General features: G+C 45.4%; 1 protein-coding gene across 1 annotated transcript in view; it reads right to left on the bottom strand.

Moving 5' to 3' along the window:
• Positions 1 to 23,288, bottom strand: part of LOC132579464 (transmembrane protein 132D-like) — a 781,341-nt gene that overhangs the window by 540,343 nt on the left and 217,710 nt on the right. The window contains exon 2 of the mRNA XM_060249844.1: positions 15,332 to 16,223. Within this exon, the coding sequence (XP_060105827.1) occupies positions 15,332 to 16,223 (892 nt within the window). The remainder of the gene's footprint in view (positions 1 to 15,331; positions 16,224 to 23,288) is intronic.

Below are 23,288 nucleotides of genomic sequence, written 5' to 3'. Positions count from 1 at the left end.
TGTGTGCTATTCCTGTGCCCACTACCAGGCGCAAGCTGAGAGAATTCTTAGGAGCAGCAGGGTTCTGAAGAATTTGGCTCTCCAATTTTGCTATAACAGCAAAGCCCTTATACGAAGCCACTGAGAGAAAAAGCACCTTTCAAATGGACAGAGCAATGTCAAAATGCCTTTGAAACCTTAAAATGCCAGCTCATGCAGGCACCAGCTCTGGGACTACCTGATACTGACAAGCTCTTTACTCTGAATGTGCATGAGCGAGAAGGAATAGCTGCAGGTGTTCTAACTCAATTGTTGGGATCCTGGCTCCGACCAGTAGCATATCTATCTAAACAACTGGACAATGTGGCCAAAGGTTGCAGAACTTGTGAAGGAAGCCGATAAATTCACCTTGAAGTGAGTGAATTTATCGGCTTGAAGTGAGAGTGCCTCATTATGTGCAAACACTTCTTGAGTACAAGGGGAACAATTGGTTCACTAATGCCCGCATGGTCAGATACCAAGCTCTTATGTGTGAAAATCCCCGTGTGAAAATAGTGACTGTGTCAACTCTGAACCTAGCTTCCCTGTTGCCAACTCCTGGGGAAGAATTAGAACATGACTGCCTGGAAGTTATGGAAGAGGTCTATTCTAGCGGCCTGATCTAAAAGATAGCCCATTTTCAGATCCAGATATTGAATATTTCACTGATGGGAGTAGCTTTATCCAGGATGAGAAGTGCAGAGCAGGATATGCGGTCGTTACTCTAGAAACAGTGATAGAGGCAGAAGCGCTGCCGGTGTCAACTTCAGCACAGAAGACAGAGTTAATTGCCCTCATCAGAGCACTCCGGTTAGCAGAAGGGCATGAAAGCCAATATTTACACAGACTCTAAATATGCTTTCATGACGCTGCATGCCCATGGAGCCCTATACAAAGAAAGGAGCTTAATTGCTGCGAGTGGCAAAGGAATTAAAAATGGGAAAGAAATTTTGGAATTGTTAGAAGCTGTCTGGGCACCCCGGCACATAACTTTCATCCATTGCTGAGGTCATCAGAAGCCCCTAAGTCTGGTAGCAAGAGGAAATTGGAAGGCAGATTTAACAGCTAAGGGGGCAGCATTAAAGCCTTATCAGGGAAGCATAGAAATTCTACCTACTTTTCAAATTTCCTTAACCAAATGGAGTCCGCGATATTCACTAGCTGAGGAGCAGTGGGTTCAAACTCAAAGGGCAGTAACCAAATGAAGAGATGGCTGGTATGTTTTTCCCGATAGCAGAATTTATACTCCAGAAGCTGTAGCATGGCCATTAATTCAGAATTTGCATGAGGGAACACATTATGGAAAGACTGTTCTTGAACACTCTGTGAGTCAATGGGCATACATGAACTGTGTGAGTTCACTGACAGCTCAAGCCTCTGCACAGTGTGTTACATGTGCAAAGAACAATCCTAGATCAGGCCCCACGCAACCGCTTGAAAGTCAGCCAATGGGAGCAACACCTTTCTCCTCCCTAGTTGTAGATTTCACTGAGATACCCAAAGCTGGACATTACCGTTACATTCTTGTATTTGTTTGCACGATGTCTGGGTGGATTGAGGCTTACCCGACCCGCACTGAGTAGGCCAATGAAGTTGTAAAAGCTTTATTAAAAAACATCAAACCTACATTTGGTTTACATGTAACTTTAGAAAGTGACAATGGGCCATCGTTTATTGAGAAAACTGTACAAAGTGTATCTAAGCTGCTTGGCATTACTTGGAAATTGCATGCTGCTTACCGGCCACAGAGTTCAGCAAAAGTAGAAAGGGCTAACAGATCTTTGAAGAACGCCCTGTCTAAACTTGGTCAAGAAACTCATTTACCATGGACTACAATGTTGCCAATTGCATTATTCCGGATGCACTGCCTGCTCCACAAACGTCTTAAGCTGTCGCCGTTCAAGATTGTTTATGGAAGACTGCCCCCTATAGTCCAGAGAGTTATGGGTGACCTCTCTCAGTTAGGGAGCCTTATAACTTATGAGGAATTGCAAGCCTTGGGCAAAGCTGTAAAAGATGTGAATAGGTATGTGTTTGAGACTCTGCCATATCAAATTTATTCTCCTGTACTTGCTTACCAGCTAGGAGACAGTGTGTGGGTTAAAAGCTGGAGGGCTAAGACTTTACAGCCTAAATGGAAGGGACTGTTTACTGTTCTTTTAAGTTCCCCTACAGCTGTCAAGGTCCAAGGAGCGGCAGCATGGATTCACTGGTCTCATTTAAAGAGAGCTGCAGACCATTGGAAAGCACAGCTGGTCCCCGGGAAGCCATTGACTCTGAAACTTACTAAGGACTCTATCCGGCCCTAAGCCATCTAGTAAAGACTGTTAAAAATCAATAACTTGAAGCTGGTGGGACTTGCTTGAAAGCAGGTCCAGCACCCCCGAGCTTCATTGGCAAGCCTTGCCCCAGCCACCCCCGGAAGCTGGCTGATCTATGCACGGCCGAAGCTTTGAGGAAGTCATCTGGAGCAACATAGAGTTAGATACTTCTTTGCATTAGTTATTCTGAATCTCTTGAGCCTCCCTCATTATGTTGAGCCTCCTTGTGTTGAGTGTGTAACCAAAGAATCATGCATGCTTCAAGTGCTTTTATTGCTGTGTTTGTCTGCTGTGCTTTTGCTTATGTGTGTAGTTAATTTACCATGGACTACATTTAGAATGTTGGGAAGCAGAGAGTTCACAACACATATTGCATGTTCAATCTAGGGAAGTGTATGGGGCTTGCATAGAACGAAATACAAAAATAGTTTGTGTAGAACGTGGAGTGTCATATTATCAGGCAAAAACTGAACATCCCGGTTCAGGAGGGACAATATCCTATAGAGGGCGTTTCCGCTGTCTGACTTCACTGTGGGCATGCTGGCCAGTTAATTTAAAATCTTACAAAATCAAAAAGCCTAACCCTAAGTTTAAGGCACCTGTCCAGGAGACTAAGAAAATTCTGTATAGGACTGTGTTTGATAATGCTCAGGATGAGAAATTTGTTATTCCAGAGCCTGGGAGTAATCTTTTTATAGCCCTGGCTGAACAGCTAGTTGCCTCCCTAAATATTTCAAATTGTTGGGTGTGTAGAGGTCCACTGATGAGTGAAAGATGGCCTTGGGTTGGCATGGAGGTTTTACCTTTAGACTTGGCTCGATGAAATAAACTTAGATTGGAATCAAGGCCAGAAGAGAGAAAAATTTGGGAGTTGCAGGCAGTTGTGAATGGAGAATTGTGCATTTCTTGAGCCGTGCTGTGGATGAATGGAAAGCATGCTGGGCATTCTCTGTGCCGCAGAACCCTGCTAGTTAGCTCCACTAAGGAGAAACCAAAATGGGTAGAAGCGGATGGTACTGTTATAGAAAATTTTCAGCCGTGGGAAAATATTAGCAGCATAAATAAATATTCCAAAGCTGCTTCAGAGTCTTCTGATCAATGGATGGCTCCTGAAGAGTTATATTGGATCTGTGGTAAAATGGCTTATACTCTCCTGCCCAGGAGATGACATGGGACTTGCATTATTGGAACAATACATCCCAGCTTTTTCCTTTTTCCTTCAAATGTTGGTTCAGTTCTAGGAACTCCAGTGTTCGATGATTATGTTAGATCAAAGCATTCTCTGGACATTGGAGGTACACAGTGGGGAGATGAATGGCCCCCACAACAGATCATTGAATATTATGGCCCAGCCACGTGGGCACAGAATGCCACCTGGAGTTATCGAACGCCTGTGTATATGCTTGATCAAATTATTAGATTGCAAACTGTGGTGGAGATTATAACAAATCAAATAGCCCTGGCATTAGAGTTGTGGGCTAGACAGCAGGCCCAGATGCATGATGCAATATATCAAAATCACCAGGCACTGGATTATCTGTTAGCCGAGGAAGGTGGTTTCTGTGGGAAGTTTAATTTTTCAAATTGTTGTTTAAATATTGATGATAGTGGAGAAGCTACACAGAATATAGCATCTGAAATTCGTAAAATTGCTCATGTACCAATGCAGACATGGAAAAATTTGGATGTATCATGGCTTGGGCAAATTATGGGAGATTGGAAACGTATTCTATTCTTAATTGGTATTTCTTTTGCAGGCTTAATGTTATTGCCATGTTTAATTCCTATATAGTGTTAATAATGCCGGGAAGGCACTCACTCCCTTAGGGAAAAATGTTAACGTTATGTATGTCTCCAGAGGAAAGGACACAGTACTTTATTAATTTGTTTGAGGATAGTCAGTCTCCTTCAGACTAAGTAAATTTTCAGAAGACTGAAAGGGGGGAAATGGAGAGCCCCTGAATAATTAATTAATACCCCCATTAATAATTATAATTGCTATATTGAATAAGAGCACGAGTTGCTTCTAATCTAGACAGTCTGATGTAACATTCTGTTAAAACAGTGGCCCCAGTGAAGTGGGTATATGCCTAAGCTGGCAAGAGAGATAAGAGAAGCATCCTCGAGGCAACTTACTATAACGAGATAAGTAAGGGTATGATGTCATGGAAACTTACTGGGGAGAAATCCGTGAGGGGATCTTTGAAATCTGATAAGCGTATGCCAGCCTATTTGCTTTCTTGCTTGCTAGAAAAAACATATGTGCTTAGGGAAATGCATCTTAGTCATTTCGAGGGCCCGTGCGCAACTGAGTCCTATCTTTTGGTGCCAAAAAGTAAACCTCGCTTCATACCAGTAAGTCTGTGCAGACCTCGTTATTTCTCTGCTTCATTATATCCGTAGAAAAAGCTGCCTGAAAACAAAAACTGCAGGGAAGCCCTTGGCTGACAAAGGTGTGTAACATCAAAACCGGTCCCCCACAGAGTATGAGCGTGCCGTTATAAAAAGAAAGAGCCAGGAGACTACACTTTGGATACCAATCACAAAGGCTTTAAGAGACTTTTTGCTATCAGTGTGTATGAGAGACTTTGTTATCTGTAATTATAATTTTGTGATATTGTTATGATAGTGATTTGTGTTGTGCTACACAGTGTGGTGTTATTTAGCCTTGCTAGAGTTGCAGAAGGAAGCAAGAAAGAGGGAGAAGGAAGCAGACAAGAGTCAGTTGCTCAGGGGCCTGATAGTAGCCCCTTGGGGGCCTGATTTGGCCCCTGGCCAAATGTTTGACACTCTGCTATACCTTCCAAAGCATCCATTTTCACTGGGTGAACTATCTCTGATGTCTGGAGATGAGCTATAATTCCAAAGGACTCTCAGGTCCCACCCAGAGTCTGGCATCCCTAAGCCTGAAGTGAAAATGATAAAAGGCAAATGCAGTGTTGAAAAAAAAACTCTAATACGAAAGGTGCAAAGCGCACAGAGGAAACTGCTTCGTCAATAGAAATAAAGTTGCTATTCTGCACTTTGCAACCCACCTCGAGACTTACTTAACAGTCTCATAAAACCATCCCGGAGTTGGCTTCCTCGGTTGTCTCTAAAACAATATATGCAGGAGTCGGCAGTGACCACTTCGTGATTGAAATGAAGTTCTTTTTTTTTTATTAGCTGAGGGGCTCTCTAAGAGGTGTGAAGGCAACTCGGAATGATAACCACAGAGTCCTTAAATTTACTACCAGTTGTAAAAACAGCTTTCAGTTAGACAAAAATGGCCTTAACGAAAAGAACTGCCTTTGATTCTCATTGGCCTGTGGGCTGACTTCAGTTGGACGCTGTGCTTTTTGTTCAGTCAAAGACCTGGAACTTTGCAGAACAAGCAAAGATCTGAAACAGTTATGGTAAAAGTCATCTGCTTTTTTCAGCCATCCTGAGGGTGCATTCTTGCTCGCCAATACGAGAAAGCCGTGATCTGGATGGCCCAGGCTAGCCCCATCTCATCCAATCCTGGAAGCTTAGTATGGCTAGCCCTGGTCACTACTTGGATGGGGGACCACCACGGAAGTCAAGGGTTGCTACACAGAGGCAGGCAATGACACCTCTGTTAATCTCTTGCCTTGGAAGCTTTTTAGGGCCCCCATAACAAAGGTTGCCAGGTCCAATTCAAGAAATATCTGGGAACTTTGAGGGTGGAGCCAGGAGACATTGAGGTAGAGCCAGGAACAAGGTTGTGACAAGCAGGATTGAGCTCCAAAGGGAGTTCTGGCCATCACATTGAAAGGGACCGCACACCTTTTAAATGCCTTCCCTCCATTGGAAACAATGAAGGATAGGGACACCATCTTTGGGAGCTCATAGAATTGGATCCCCTGGTCCAATCTTTTTGAAACTTGGAGGGTCCTTTGAAGAGAGGTACTGAATACTATGCTGAAAATGTGGTACATCTACCTCAAAAAACAACCCCCCCTCCAGAGCCCCAGATACCCACAGATCAATTCTTCACTATCCCCTATGGGAATCAGTCTCCATAGGGAATAATGGAGTGCCCAGCAGACATTCCCCCACCACCACCACTTTCTGATGACCCTGAAGCGGGGGGATCCCCTGTCTTCACCTGGGGACTGGCAACCTTATACATAAATCATCTACAACTTTATGGCACTTTCCACTACTATTATGACAAAGGCCCTGGGAAGTTCGAATGCCCACTCGTCATGAAATTCATGGGGTGGCTTTGGGAGAGTTAGTTACTTTCCTTCAGGCTAACCTACCTAACATGGCTGCTGTGAAGACAAAATGGAGGAGGGAGAGCACCGTGTTTATTGTCGTGTGCTCTTTGGAGAAACGATGGAATAAAAAAACAACATATAGACAGGCAGGCAGGTGGGCAAACCAAGATCCATGTAGTCCTTCATGGTCCTCAGGAATCCCAAAACAGATACCACTGGAAACTGGCCAATTGTTCACCAGTGGGGCATATCTTCTACCCACCTCAGGACATGATCAACATTTCCTGAAGGCCAAGCTACATGAGACAGGGAGATCCATATTCATTCATGTATAAGCTCTGAAGCAGGTGGGGTCTTAGGGCTTTTTTTTTAGTAGGAACTCCTTTGCATGTTAGACCACACACCCCTGATGTAGCCAAACCTCCTGGAGCTTACAGTAGGCTCTGTACTAAGAGCCCTGTAAACTCTTGGAGGATTGGCTGCAATCAAGGGTGTGTGGCCTAATATGCAAAGGAGTTCCTGCTATTAAAAAAGCCCTGCTTATATTAATGTGTTCACGTAGATGAGAGTTGTGCAAAACTCCCATCCCTGCCTCCATTCTTGGAAATGGGCCAAGCTGGGGAAGAAAAAGGCACCAAGCAATAGAGAACAGCGAAGTAAGGAAATAGAAAAGAGAGAAGACTCAGCTGGGGCTGACACATGAAGAAAGGAACACGGCTGTCTCTGTCACATGTCATTTGGCTCCCAGTCTTTCTGGCTGTCATGACTCACAGTTTGCTTTCCCCCCACAAAAGGGTGAGTTTAAGGCTTGCAACCAAAGGAAGACTGTAGGAGGGTGAGGACGTAACGATTTCAGCGTTGCCCCAGAGCAGACCTTTGAAACTCCCTCGGATCCGCTAGCAGCCATGATGTCACTTCCGGTGTGACCCAGAAGTGTTGTCATTGCACTGGGGTGATACTTTTCAATTCACCAAAACTGCTATGAGTTAATCACAGAGTCTGGGTCTAATACTATAGCATTGCCCAATGCAATGACATCATGATACTATTTCCCCTGACTGACATGATGCCATTTTCCCTGGCATTTCTCTCCCCACCCCCAACTCGGGGCTAGCCCTAGACTGTCTGGCACCCTAGGCAGGGGTCGTTTTGTAGGGGAAAAGGTGGTGGAGCTCATCCAGAGATTGTTATGCAGCTGCACCTACTATTCAATGGACAAGGTGGGAAGGAGGAGGTGGAACCCTCAGAAAGTTTCAGGAGCTGAGCTCCTGTGAGCTCCCGCTGAATTCAAGGCCTGACCCTAGGCAAGGTTAACTTCTGGTGCCCCCCCCTTGCACTTATAATGTCACCGAGTCACATGGAAGTGGTGCCAAATTCGGTGCCCCCAGAAGGTTGGCGCCCTAGGCAATCTCCTACTTTCTAATTTTTCCTGGGGTGGAGGTGTGGAACTGAGAAGAGGAAAGGGTTAATTCTATGTCTCTACCAAGGCCACAGCCCCAATCTGAATTGAAATTCCGGTGGGATGCTTTCTGCCTTTCAAAAAGACATCTGAAATCCTAATTGAGGATCTCTTGGGTCGCAAACTACTCAAGTCACAACTGACTTAGGGCGACCGTTCTGCCTGCACAAGGGGGCAGAGAATTAATTCAGTAAGAAGAAGGAAATGCTGTTCCTTTAAGGATGTGGGGTTATGGGATCCGTAGTTTTTAGGTGATGTAAATCAGGTGGGATTATATAGTTGTCAAGCATTGTTTAACCTCTCTCTTATTGCCTGAATAAGATCAATATATTATAGATATGTTACTAACTCTGAATTAAGTCTGGGCACATCAAAGTAGAAAAGTAGAGACAAATCTTCCGCGCCTCTTTCGCTTTCACTAACAAATGCAGGAATTTGCTCTTTGAAGATAAGGCCTCCAGGGACAGTTTCCCAGGCTAGCCCTGGACCCCGGACGAATAACCACAGGGGAGATAAGGAAGTTACTGTGTGAACTTTCGCACGTGAATACAGGCTTGTTTAGAATTTGTAGCAATGTTTAGAGAACCTCTGATGTGCCATCTTTAAGTATGCATTCTACTGTTACTTTGTATCAGTTCCAATACCTAGCTCAACTGAGCCACATGGATTATCAATAAACCATACTTTGTTTCAATTCAAGAACTGGTTCTGTTGAAAATTGCATGCTTGACAATAGTCTTCCTTAATTGGCTAATTGCGGAAGGTTCCGGCCCCCTCTGCAGACCCGGGAAAGTTATTTTTATTGTCCTTTCCCTGTTTGTTTACAATCCTTTGTTAAGCAACTAGTGCAATATGGCAGCCCGGAGACACGCATCTCTCTTTCCACCTCACATTCATCATTTGTAAGAGCTATTGCAGCATGCATTTCCCACCTGACGACAAGGCACAGTGAGTGGTCTGTAAAATGCTTTGGGATTTCAATAAAGTCTGTAAAAGTTCTGCGAGTGTTTTTGCATGAGTTGGCCGCATCTGGAAACAGCGCTTTAAAGATTGAGCTAAGCTGCTGGGGCTCCAGAACAGTGACAATGAAGGGGGACCCCTGAATAATTATGAACACCCCTATAATAATAATAATTGAAAATATGGTTGTGCCTTCAAAAGAGAACATCTGATGCAACATTTAGAGTGACTGTTAAGAGGCCCTTTAGAGGAGCTTCTGATGGGGAGGGACGGTGGCTCAGTGGTAGAGCATCTGCTAGGGAAGCAGAAGGTCCCAGGTTCAATCCCTGGCATCTCCAAAAAACGGTCCAGGCAAATAGGTGTGAAAAACCTCAGCTTGAGACCCTGGAGAGCCGCTGCCAGTCTGAGAAGACAATACTGACTTTGATGGACCAAAGGTCTGATTCAGTAGAAGGCAGCTTCATATGTTCATAAACTTAAAAACCCGACATGCTAAGGGTGTGAATCCAAGATAACAGGAGCCTGCAGAGAAGGAACTTTTTGTTGATAAGCAAAGGAACACAGCAATGGAAAACGACAAGAAATTACTGAAAGGAAAGCAGGAGGTGGAGCATTTGAATTAGATAAGGACTGTGGGCTAGTCTGCTTGTTTTGGGGATGAATAAAAATGGTCAGAAGGCTGATGATTTTAACTTTGACATTTTGAAGCTTATGCTGACGAAGTTCACTTTGATATCAAAGTAAAATATCTCGGTTTAAACCAAGCAAAGTGTGGGGCCTCGTTATTCTACTGCTACAACCCCATAGGGTTTTCAAGGCAAGAGGTGGTTTCCCATACAAGTATTAACCGGAATTGGCCCTGTTTACCTCCTGAGACGTAATGAGATCAGGCTAGCCGAGGCCATCCAAATAAGGACCCAGAAATTCAGGCACGGAGATTTGGAAAAAACAGATGAAACCGGCAGAGAAAAGGGCTAAAACACAAAAGGGTCCTATTCAAGAAGGAGGAGTGAAGTTGCCAGTTGGGATTCTTCAAAACGGGTAGTCTTGCTAGCCTACTCTGATGGTTTATTTTATTTTTATTTTATCGAATTTATATCCCGCCCTCCCCTGATGGGCTCAGGGCGGCTAACAACAGTTAAAAACAATGTAGAATATTTTATAAAGAAACAGAAGATGCAAAACAGAATACGCAATAAAATCATTTCCATACAAGCATTAAAAGTCCAAGATGCACGTTGACACTGTGATTGTGAGTGGGAGGCAGAGTTGCCAGTTGCCGGTTTCCCACTATTTTAAATTGGCAATTTCCAGGATTGCCCGTTTCCTGCTATTACAAACGATCTCCAGGTGACAGAAATCCGTTCCCCTGGAGAAAACGACTGCTCAGGGAGGTGGGCTCTAGGGCATTATCCCCCCTTGAAAGCCCTCCCCTCCCCAAACCCCACCTTCCTCACGCTCCACCTCCAAAATCTCCAGGTATTTCCCAAGCAGGAGCTGGCAACCCTAGAGGGAGGCCTTCTTGAGTAATATTTCATCACATAAGTAGTGACAGACACAAATTCCAGCAGGTGATTTTACAACTTAACAATGCACCACAAATATTTGCCTAGCTGTGTTCTGCAATAGACCATTTACAAACTTACCGAGAAGGATACTGCCACCCTCTTCTGTGCCTTGGGAACCGATGAGATTTTATCGAGTCTTCAAAACTGCAGTCGCAGCAGCAATAAATGGGTTTCAAAAATATTGCTTCTGGATACTGAATTCTGAATTGCCATCCTCCTTGAGGTGCCCAGAGCTCTCCTAGAACTACAACTGATCTCCAGAGATCCAATCTTCTGGAGGAAATGGCTGTTTTGGAGGGTAGACGCACTATGGTACTATACCCAGCTGAGGTCTCTCCTCTCGTAAACCCCCGTTGTCTCTAATAAGTGGGTGTAATTCGAAGATACGTTCCAGGGCTTTTTTTGTTTAAAACGCCCAGCAGAGACTCATTTAAATATTAGACCACACCCCTGGCATCACCATTGTTTCACACAGGGTTTTTTAAAAAGCCCAACAGAAACTCATTTGCATATTAGGCCACACCCCTGAGATCACCATTGTTTCACACAAGGTTTTTTTTAGTCCAGCAGAAACTCATTTGCATATTAGGCCACACCCCTGACATCACCATTGTTTCACACAGGGTTTTTTGAAGAAAAAGCACAGCAGAAATGTATTTGCATATAATAATAATAATAACAACAACTTTATTTTTATATCCCGCCCTCCCCCGCCAAAGGCCACGCCCCCTGATGCCAAGCCAGCTGGAACTGCATTCCTGTGCGTTCCTGCTCAAAAAAACGCCCTGCGTCTCCGAGACTTCTGAGAGCCAATGTGGCCTTTCTAAAAGAAAACTTGACTCTTACACAGTGAACAGAAATTAAATGAAAAACAGTAAGAATTATTACCCTAAGCCCAATGGGGACAATATTCCTTCAGGATGTATGGGACTGCATCCTGATTGAAGGGAAGTAATTTCAGAGCAGAGCCCCGTGGCACAGAGTGGTCAGCTGCAGTCCTGCAGTCCAAGCTCTGCTCACAACCTGAGTTCGATCCCGGCAGAAGCTGGGTTCAGGGAGCCGGTTCAAGGTTGACTCAGCCTTCCATCCTTGTGAGGTCGGTAAAATGAGTATCCAGCTTGCTGGGGGGGGGGGAGTGTAGATGACTGAGGAAGGCAATGGCAAACCACCCCATTAAAAGTCTGCCAAGAAAATGTCATGCTGTGACATCACCCCGTGGGTCAGTAATGATTCAGTGCTTGCATAGGGGACTACCGTTACCTTTAACCTCAGAGCAGTGGCATCCAGAGCTGCAACAGGCAGCCTCATCTCTGGCAGACCAGGCATTTCTACTATCAGGAGTCACTGAATGAGACAATTGTGCCTGATGCAGAGATACAGAATTACCCAACCCCAAGCAGCAGAGATGCTTTAGGCTCACATAGCCTACCAATAATCATTTTATTTCTCACCATACACTAGCAATATAAATAGGGAACAGCCTACAATTCTCAAAACATACTACAAGAAACCATGTAATCAGGCCCTTATTTTTTTTTAATTAATGATGGCCACAGGAGTAAATAGCTTTAGAGGGGGATTATATAGATTCAGGGAGGACAAGTCTATCTATGGCCCTGGGGACTGAGAGGAACCTCCACATTTAGAGGCACTAAACCTCTGGATCTCAGAGTCAGGAAGCAACATCAGGGGAAGGCCTCGACCTCTGTGCCCTGTTGTTGGCCCTCCAAAGGAGCTGGTTGGCCATTGTGTGAGACAATTCAAAATACAAAGATTTCAGGTTTTCACGGCTGGTAACATCATTAGGGTTTGTAGAATCTTTCGGGCTCAAGTGCCGTGTTCTACTGGAGAAAGCTTTCCTTCCGGACAAAACGTCTGGAAGGAAAACTTTCTCCAGTAGAACACGGCACTTGAGCCCGAAAGATTCTACAAACCCTAATTCAAAATACAGTTACAATTATAAAATATTTCACTTAAAGCACATAAAGAAATAACACTAGAAGGTGGGGCAGTAACTGTTACAAGGAAAGGGGGGGAAATGCCTTCGCTTGCTGGAGAAGAAGAAGAATTGTAGATTTATACCCCGCCCTTCTCTCTGAATCAGAGACTCAGAGCGTCTTACAATCTCCTTTATCTTCTCCCCCCACAACAGACACCCTGTGAGGTGGGTGGGACTAAGAGGGCTCTCACAGCAGCCGCCCTTTCAAGGACAGCTCTGTGATAGCTATGGCTAACCCAAGGCCATTCCAGGCACCAATAGAGAGAGACAAACAAAGCTCCCTGGGATAAGAGCTGCAGAGTTTTGGTGCCACAACAAAAAAGACCCTTTCTTGGGCTGCCACCTGTCTAGATTCAGATGCAGGCCTTCCAAAGATGACTGGGGTGTATGGGTAGGTTTATATGGGAGGAGGTAGTTTTTAAGGACATGCCCCTTAAGGATATGAGGGAGAATTATGTCAACTGCCTCTTGCAGGAATGCTAGATGAAAATGTGCTGGACAGAATTACATGAAAGACAAAGCTGCGGGGACAGGAGAGAATGCCATGCTTTAAAAAAGCATGAAGAAGGCTGAAGAATCTAGAAGGATCTCTAAGTCCACTGCATCTGTTTGTCGAAGAAGAAGAAAGAAGAAGAAGAAGAAGATGATACTGGATTTATATCCTGCCCTCCACTCCGAATCTCAGAGTCTCAGAGTGGCCTACAATCTTCCTTTATCTTCTTTCCCCACAACAGACACCCTGTGAGGTGGGTGGGGCTGAGAGAGCTCTCCCAGAAGGTACCTTTTCAAGGACAACTCCTGTGAAAACTATGACTGACCCAAGGCCATTCCAGCAGGTGCAAGTGGAGGAGTGGGGAATCAAACCTGGTTCTCCCAGATAAAAGTCTGTGCACTTAACCACTATATCAAACTGGCTCTCGCCAGAGCACCACAAATCAACCAACCAACACTGGTGTTCAAATATTAGCAAATCAATTTTACCACTCACATTTTTAAATTTGCCAATTCAAACCGGGAATCTGAACCTCAAGATTCCAAAATCTGAGCGCTTTGCAATTGTTAGCATCGTGTGTTTTGACAGATTTCAAGTAAAGGATCTCACAAGCTGTCAGCGCTTAAATACTATTTGTATGTCATTTACCAAATCTGATCAGATACTGAATATATGAATGTTTCCCACTGTTATCGTTTCAACGGGAAGGAGCTTGGAATCCCCACATTAAAATACAGGCTCTACACTGAGTTATTGGCAAAGGGAGAGAGGTCACTTGTAGGATGAAGACACCACAACCAAAGTTATAGTGACCGAATAACTAAGAATGTACTGAAACAAAATCATACAAATATGTTCAATAGAAGACTAAATAGCAACAACAACTCCCCCAAAGTTTCACAGTTCTCTCAAAGGAGTCCCAATGAACAGGTCGACTTGATTATTGCTGCTTCAAATCCTCTTCTAGCACAGGGTGCTCCAACCACATATCTCAACCAAAGGCAGAAGCTCAGAAAAAAATATCCAAGTGTTTCTGATGCATCATTAAGCTGCAAAAACTTGCAAAACCCACAATGTTCTTTTTCAGTGCGTCCAAAGACGGCACACAGAATTCCCAACGGACGAATGGGACAGAAAGTCTCCAGTAAGATTTCAAAATGGCACCAAACTCCAAAAGGCACCATCCCTAAATCCCACAATGAAGCTACTTTACACTGAAGTCAGGCCAGTGATATATCTACCTCCAAACTGTCTACTCTGACCGGCGGTGGCTTTCCAAAGACTCAGGCAAAGGAAGGTCTTTTCTAAAATCTTTTAAGTAGAGACCGTTTGAACCTGGGACCAGCGTTCCCTCCAAGCTGAGTTCATGTGAGCTAGTTCACAGTTTTTTAGCCTCTGGCTCACACATTTTTGTCTCAGCTCAGCGTGCTCAGGAAGCATGGCCCCCGAGCAATCGAACGTATGCAGCAGCTCACAACTTTAATGCTAGTGGGTAACAAAGTTGCATTTTTGCTCACAAGACTCCACAGCTTAGAGGGAGTATTGCCTGGCACTATCTGCATATGATAACATATGGGCTCTACCAATGAGCCATGGCATTCTAAGAACCCTCTTTCCATTCTACATGAACTATCCAATACTACTTAGGAGGACAGGAGAGGAGAAGGGGGAGACTGGATTTACACCCCTCCTTTCGCTACCTGAACAAGTCTCAGAGAGGCTTGCAATCTCCTTTCCCTTCCCTTCCTTTCCCTTCCCTTCCCTTCCCTTCCCTTCCCCTCCCCACAACAGACACCCAGCGAGATAGGTGAAGCTGAGAGAGCTCTGACAGAAACTGGTCTTGAGAGGAACAGCCCTGTGGCTAACTTAAGGTTACACCAGCAGATGCATGTGGAGGAGTGAGGAATCAAACCTGGTTCTCCCAGATAAGAATCTGTGTCCTTAATCACTACACCAAACTGGCTCTCTTTCTTTCTTACTTACTAATTAATGCATGTCAGCAGTCAAAGGCTAAATCCTGCTCATGCCAGCCATCCAATACCATCAAGAATGAAATTCCATTCCAGGCCAGTACTGTGAAATTCTGTCATGAGTCAGCAATTGAATATGGCCAACATATGCATCGCAAAAAACAAAATTGGGAAACAAGTATATCAGGGGACTGGAAACAGAGATATCCGCAATCTGGAGGGCATTCATATTAAGCATTCAAGCATTCAGAGGAGATTCAACATGAAAGTTTGCACAGGAGAATTTGGGAGAGCGTGTTCACCTGCCCTCTTGGCCTTACCTTAATGTGAACTGGTCCTCCGATGAGTTCTTAGCGATAGTCACCAGAAAGGTCAACACATCTCCTTGTTTCACGGTCTTTGGCATATACAGGATTGCAACGTTACTGTCCAGCCTCATTTCACTCAAGGGAGGGCTGCTGGGAGTCTGGTAAAGGAAAACGGTCCCAATCCTCTGCAAGGGGGGCCCCGACTCGTCAATATCATTGCGTCCAGGTCTGATCCCGTTATTTTTCCTCTGGACTTCCTTCGCACAATCCCCTTTGTCATTTCCCTGTTGGATAGCATAGTAAAGTTCCACAGGACTCCCTTCCAACTGATTCAGGAGTTTCTTACGGCCGGCGACCACCGTGGGTGGGTTAAACCAGCTGGGAAGAAGTTCCAGCTCCGCCATGCATAATCCTAGGTCCCCTTTCAGCCTACAGCTGCCTCGGACTTCCCTAGTTTCTCGAAAAGCAAAGACCCGTAAGCAGGGCAGTCTTTCGCCAACGCTGTAGTCGTCCCAGTCCCTCCCGACGATGTAGAACAAAACCTGGACTTTGGGCCTACTCGGATAGATTTTGTCGTTCAGGATGTACGCCTTCAGCTTCCAGTTGAAGGAGAACTTGGGCGCGGCAGATCCAAAGGGATTCGAAGGGGACAGCAGGTCCTGAGGAACTACTTGTTCAATAGAAAAAGGTCCGTAGGTAGCGTTCAGTATAGGCGGCCGCTTAGATTTATAGATCAGGAAGGACTCAACCCGGGACTGAAGGCTTGAGTTCCTCATGATATCCTGGTTGGCTTCTTTTAGAAAGAAGGAGATGTCTGTGTTGTGGATGTGGTAACTCACGGGCAGGTACGTTGGCAGCAAGGAGAACCTCTGTATGCTCTCCAGGATCCCTCGGCTCTCTGTCACTGGAGAAAAGAAAGGAGATGTTAGAAACCTGGAAGCTAACAGTGATTAGAGTGTCCAGCAGCTAAGCTTTGGGAGATGTGGGCCAGCCCTTCTTGCTCAGCCTGTCATCATCATCAACGGGACTGTTTTTGTAGCAGGAACTCCTTTGCATATTAGGCCACGCACACCCTGATGTAGCCAAACCTCCTGGAAGCTTACAGTAGGCCCTGTGCAAAGAGCCCTGTAAGCTCTTGTAGGATTGGTTACATCAGGGGTGTGTGGCCTAATATGCAAAGGAGTTTCTGCTACAAAAAAGCCCTGACAAGCAGTGTTAGCAGGAGTTAGCGGGAGCTAGCTCACAGATTTTTAGCCTCCAGCTCACACATTTTTGTCTTCGCTCAGGAAGAATGATCCCAGAGCTACACTAATCTATTCAGTAGCTCACAACTTTAATGCCAGTAGCTCACAAAGTAGAATTTTCGCTCACAAGACTCTGCAGCTTAGAGGGAACATTGCTGACAAGTAGTGTTGGGGTGTGTGGAAAGGTGTCATTCACAGCTCTGGTATCAGGTTGATTATTCAGAACACAGACCTCATGCATCTTTCATCAGCACTGTCCGAGATGGCTTAACTTGGTTGAAGCAGCTCATAGCTAAGAGTCAGGGGTGGAATTCTAGCAGGAGCTCCTTTGCATATTAGGCCACACCCCCCCTGGTGTAGTCAATCCTCCAAGAGTTTACAGTAGGTCCTGTGCAAAGAGCCCTGTAAGCTCTTGTAGGATTGGCTACATCAGGGGTGTGAGGTCTAATATGCAAAGGAGTTCCTGCTACAAAAAAACCCCTCGATCATCCATGTTTAATACGGACAAAGACCCATCAAATAACAGCAAGAAACAACACACAACATCCATATAGCCAAATGCAAAGCTCAAGATAAACACAGTTTATAATTGGGCATATAATTTCCAAAATTTTCAAGCCTGGAATATTAGGCTTAAAATAATTATTTCCACCTATCAGCTGTTTCCAATGTCTTATGGCCTTTAAACGATACCACCTTTGAGGTAATTTCCTAGTTATCTGTTAAAAGCCTATCTAAATAAAATCTGATGTTTCTCCTTGGAAACTGGCTAAAGATCAGTGTTATATAAATCTCTCAAATGCTCTGGTAAAGTTTGCACTCGCAAAGCACATGTTCCCTTGTCTCTAACCACTCCTCATTATAGATACACAGTCTTTCTTCATAGGAACGCTTTTTATAATTGCCCTCTGTAACCGCTGAGGGTAGCACACCCATCCTCAAAAAGGGTAAATGCTCATCTATAATCAGTTTTTACCAAGATTCTGTAAATATGGCATCATTATAACTTGGTTTAAGTTCTCAGTACCTGGGAGACAGCATTGAATTTGAGATAGATCGTGCTGTCTTTCGGTATCCAGGATTCTTTGCTTTTTAAGAACTGTACTGTATTCCAACTGCAATGCTCAACCTGTCCAAATGGGGGTGTAGAGAGAACAAAATGGAGGAGGGGAGAATTCTGTTCAGAAGGTCCAAACCCCAGCATCTCCAGGTGAAAGGACCAGATAGTGGGTCGTGTGAAAGACCTGAAGCCCTGGGAAGCTGCTATTAGTCGGAGTAAACAATACCGACCTTGATGGACCAATGGTCTGATTCAGTATAAGGCAGCTTCGTGTGTTCATGTGGTAGGGTTGCCAGCCTCCAGGTGGGGCCTGGAGATCTCCCACTTTTACAGCTGATCTCCAGCGGGTAGAGATCAGCTCCCCTGAAGAAAATGGCTGCTTGGAAGGGTGGACTCTATGACATTCTACCATCCTGAGGCCCCTCCCTTCCCCAAATCCCACCCTCTCCTGGGACCACACCCAAAGTCTCCAGGTATTTCCCGAGATAGACCTGGCAACCCTATGTATGTTCAAGCCAAGCATTATTTCAGATACCTGCTATTTGGACCTTAAAATATCGTTTTTATCATATCAGCGCAGCTCCTGAACCTTTCTGAGGGTTCCCCCTCCTCCCCCCCACCTTGTCCATTGAATAGTAGATGCAGCTGCATAACAATCCCTGGATGAGCTCCACCACCTATTTTTCTACAAAGCAACCCCTGCTTCACTGAATTTTTTCCCCTACAAAATGGATGCATTCCTCAACTTTTTGTGCATAATTGCATCAGTTTTCTACATTATATGTATAAATGACATATCTTGTATATAGGAATAATGCATGAACAGCATCTGAATACTGAATAAACTTGGAACATACAATAGAATCCGCAAGACTAGCAGCATCAAGCGGAGAGCTGTAGCTGAAAAAAAAAAAAAAAGCGTAAATGAATAAGAAAGGAAACCATTCCAACCATTATCCCCGCTGGTGTCTGGAAGAACATAAAACACAATGGGACATCAATCAAAGGTTGTCGCAAGCAGAGAGCCAATCGAACGATACTGTTCCCCGCTTCCGCTGCCAGGCTCCCCAGTTGGAGAGACAAATACCATAGCCCTGTATGGGCTCCCTTGCTGACTTTCTTCTTTTCATTGTGCAAGAAGCCATATTTGTCTGCTCAATAGAGAATCGTCACTGTGGATTCAGTAAGTTCAACTGGTGTCGGGCTGCCTGCTCTGGGTTCAGAAATACCCTGGAGATTTTGGGGGTGGAGCCTGAGCAGGGGTGTTTTGGTAGAAGAAGCCCAGCAGGAGCTCATTTTGCATATTAGGCCACACCCCCTGACACCAAGCCAGCCCGAACTGCGCTCCTGTGCGTTCCTGCTTTTTTTTAAAAAAAAAAAAGCCTTAAGCCCGAGAAAGATCTGAGTTTGCAGAGGGGAGAAACCTCAGCAGGCATGTGATGCCTTAGAGAAGGGGTGTCAAACTCGTTTGTTTTGAGGACTGGATTTGACATAAATGAAACCTTGTCGGGCTGGGCCGTGTGTGTCATGAAATGTAATGCCAGGTAGCAGAGATGTAAACTTTACAAAGGACACAGACAAACACAGTTAAATATTTTTTTAAAACTTAAAATAAGACATGCTTAGAACATTAGCACTCGTTGGTCTTAAAGGTGCTTTCTTTGTCTCTCTCCCGTGTCGTCCAGGGAACTGAGCAAAGGAAACTCTGATTCTATCCTTCCTTTCTCAGGGGACTAAGAGGGGGAGGATCTTCAGCCAATAGAAGGAAGAAAGCTCAGTAGCTCTGCTGTGCGATTGAGAGAGCCTGAGAAAACAAACTCTCCCTCCCCTCTTCCTCCCCAAGGGAGGAGCCTCAGCCAAAGGAGAAAACAGAGCCTTTCCTCTGTAGCTCCTGTGCGATTGACCAAAACTGGCAAAGCAAGCTGTTATGCAGAATCAAGCAAGAGAGAGGAGGTAGAAGGAAGCAGATAACAGCCAGCTGCTCGGGGGCCTGATGGGAGCCTTCCGGGGGGGGGGGGGGCTGATTCGGCCTCTGGGCCACATGTGTGACACCCTTGCCCTAGAGTCCACTTCCAAAATGGCCATTTTCTTTTGGGGAACTAATCTGTATCACCTGGAGATCAGTTGTAATCTCAGGAGATCTCCAGCCACCACCTGGAAGCTGGCTACCTATGCTGGTGTCTTAGACCAGCTAGCACTAGACCTGGACCAGAGAGACCAGGGTTCAAATTCCGACAGAGCCATGAATTTAGCTCAGTCATTCTAACCTCTCCCCCGTGCAGACTGCCCTGAATTCCCTGCAGAAGGAAATAAATAAATAACAAATACATCGATAGATGGAACTAAGGCCAGGGTAGTTTCTGCCGCGAGCTACAGCCTGTTCCTTTCCGTTTGACTTTAGTGATTTTTTTTTTTATAAGAGAAGTGAAACAGGGACAAGGTCGTGCGCAATTGTTGACGGCACGTTAATCAAGCGAGCTAATGAGTTAACCCAGAACCCCGTGCAATTCCAAATTGAGCATTTCATCACTCTCAACCCACCAACAGTTTCAATTGCACAGAGAATTCTTCAAATTCTGGACCAACAGCTTCCGGTTGTCTTCTTTTTTAAAAAAGAAATATTATTTTGCGATATTTCTACCCCTGCCCTTCCTAGGAACCAGGTCAATTTCCTCTAGCCAAACACAGTGAGGAAAGAAAAGGAAAAATACCCTGTGCGGCCGTTTCCAACTCTGGGGTGACGTTGCTTTCACAACGTTTTCACGGCAAACTTTTTACGGGGTGGTTTGCCATTGCCTTCCCCAGTCACCTACACTTTCCCCTCCGCACGCTGGGGACTCATTTGACTGACCTCGGAAGGATGGAAGGCTGAATCAACCTCGAGCCAGCTACCTGAAAACCCAGCTTCCACCGGGGATCGAATTCAGGTCGTGAGCAGAGCTTAGGACTGCAGTACTGCAGCTTTAATACTCTGGCGCTATTCACACAAATTCACATGTGGGTGGGAGGAGAACTGTAGATCCTTGTTCTACCCCCCTCCCTCCCTCTTCCTCAAAAGCCCTGGCAAACAGGCAGGCTTTGCAGCACTTCCTGAAGATTTCCAAGGAGGCGGTTCCCCCCAGCTCTTCAGGGAGCTCAGTCCGCAGAGCCAGAGCCATGATGGAGGAGATCCGGGCTCTGGTCGATGTCAAATGGTCCACCCAAAATGATGGGATAGCCAAGAGATGGCTGCCTGAAGATCCCAGTTGTCCCAGAGGGACACATGGACAGAGAAGGTACTTCAAACACGTGAGTCATGAAGAGATTTCAAAAGTCATAACCGGGAGCCTTAGTGGTGGCGAACAAGATTACAGGGTGGGCTTCTCCTGAGTTGCTATCTTGGAGCATCATCCATGGGAATGCGCATGGGCATGCACTCTTTCCACACGGTCAGAAACAAAGGCAGGACCCCTGATCGCATACATCGCTGCATGCCTGGCTCCAAGGAAACCTTTAATGGTGAGGGGCAAAGATAGCTCGCTGTAGTTATTCTTCCCACCTCTCCCTGCATTCCCTATACTAGGAGGGCCATACGGCAGCTCAGGCGACGCATGTGGCTCTTTCACACATATTGTGTGGCTCTTGAAGCTCCCACTGCCCCCATCGGTTCGCTTGGAGAAGGCATTTGTCTCTTTAAATCACTTCATCAAGCCAGCTGATGGCTTGGAAAATGCATTTAAAGTTAAAGTTGTTTTCTTTCTACCTCTCCGTCCCCCATCTTCCTCCCTCCCTCCCACCCTCTCTTCCTTCCTTCCTGTCTTGAGGCTCTCAACCATCTGATGTTCACCTCTTGAGGCTCTCAGACATTTGGCATTTATTCTATGTGGCTCTTACGTTTATCAAATTTGGCTACTCCCGCCTTATGCATATGGACACAGTTGGGGACACTGTGAAGTGTGGGACTGGAATGAAGGAGGGAGGGCACCTTAAACAAGCAGTATTTCTTTTTTTAAGTTAATGTTGCTTTCTTATGTTCTGCGCTGCCGACAGAGTTTATGACGTGCCTTTGTGCTCTGTTTATGTTTGCTCTTTGGTTCTGCATAATTAAAGCCCTAAAAAGACTGCAGTAAGACCAACTGGATGATAAATCTTGGCATTTGTTCCCATCACCCCTATCTGCCGGAATCAGCCCTGGAATCTTGCAGCATGAAGATAGGCTCTACCAAGGCTTTTTTTTTGGGGGGGGGGGGTAGAAAAAGCCCAGCAGGAACTTGTATGCATATTAGGCCATGCCCTCAAACACCAAGCCAGACGGAACTTTGTTCCTGTGCGTTCCTGCTCAAAAAAAGCCCTGGGCTTTACCAAGCACTGCTAATCTGGGCTGTCTCTTCTCGTGGTTATGAAAAGGGGGGGGACCTAACAGTTCAGCACTTGTCTCTCCCTTAAGAACATAAGAGAAGCCATGCTGGATCAGGCCAATGGCCCATCCAATCCAACACTCTGTGTCACACAGTGGCCAAAAAAAAACCCCAAGTGCCATCAGGAGGTTCACCAGTGGGGCCAGGACACTGGAATCCCTCCTACTGTGCCCCCCCACGCACCCAGAATACAGAGCATCACTGCCCCAGACATAAGAACATAAGAGAAGCCACATTGGATCAGGCCAATGGCCTATCCAATCCAATGCTCTGTGTCACACAGTGGCCAAAAAAAAAAACCCAAGTGCCATCAGGAGGTCCACCAGTGGGGCCAGGACACTAGAAGCCCTCCACTGTGCCCCCCAATCACCCAGAATACAGAGCATCACTGCCTCAGACAGAGAGTTCCAACAATAAGCTGTAGCTAATAGCCACTGATGGACCTCTGCTCCATATGTTTATCCAATCACCTCTTGAAGCTGTCTATGCTTGTAGCCGCCGCCACTTCCCATGGCAGTGAATTCCATTTGTTAATCACCCTTTGGGTGAAAAAGGACTTCCTTTTATCAGTTCTAACTCGACTGCTCAGCAATTTCATTGAATGTCCACAATTTCTCATATTGTGAGAAAGGGAGAAAAGGACTTCTTTCTCAACATTCTCCATATTCCCAGGGACATTTCTTGAACCTCAAACTGCTTAATGAGCCACATTAAGTTATATTTATGTATGAGGAATCCAAGATAGCCCTCAACTGGATGCCCAATCTTTTCAAATCTCAGAAGCCAAGCAGGGTCAGCTCTGGGTAGTACTTGGATGGGAGACCACCAAGGAAGTTAGAGTTGCCACGTTCAGCTCAAGAAATATCTGTGGACTGTATGGTGGAGCCGGGAGCGAGGCTGTGACAAGCACAACTGAATTCCAAAAGAAGTTCTAGGCATCACATTTAAAGGGACTGTGCTCCTTTTAGATGTCTTCCCTTCACTGGAAATTATGAAGGAGGAGGCACCTTCCTTTGTGGCTCATAGAACTGGGCCCCCTGGTCCAATCTCTTTGAGACTTGGGAGGTTGTTTGAGGAGAGGCATCATATGCTATGCTGAAAATTTGGTGCCTCTAAAAAAAAACTCAGACCCCCAAAGACCCATATACCTGTGGATCAATTCTCCATTATACCCTATGGAGATCAGTCTCCATAGGGTATAATGGAGTGCCCAGTGGACATTCACCCCCCCCCCCCCATTTCGAATAACACTGAAGCAGGATTGCCCA

Source organism: Heteronotia binoei, chromosome 11 (assembly GCF_032191835.1).
Source record: "Heteronotia binoei isolate CCM8104 ecotype False Entrance Well chromosome 11, APGP_CSIRO_Hbin_v1, whole genome shotgun sequence".
Taxonomy (NCBI): Eukaryota; Metazoa; Chordata; class Lepidosauria; order Squamata; family Gekkonidae; genus Heteronotia; species Heteronotia binoei.
This window is presented reverse-complemented; position numbering and strand designations above follow the sequence as displayed.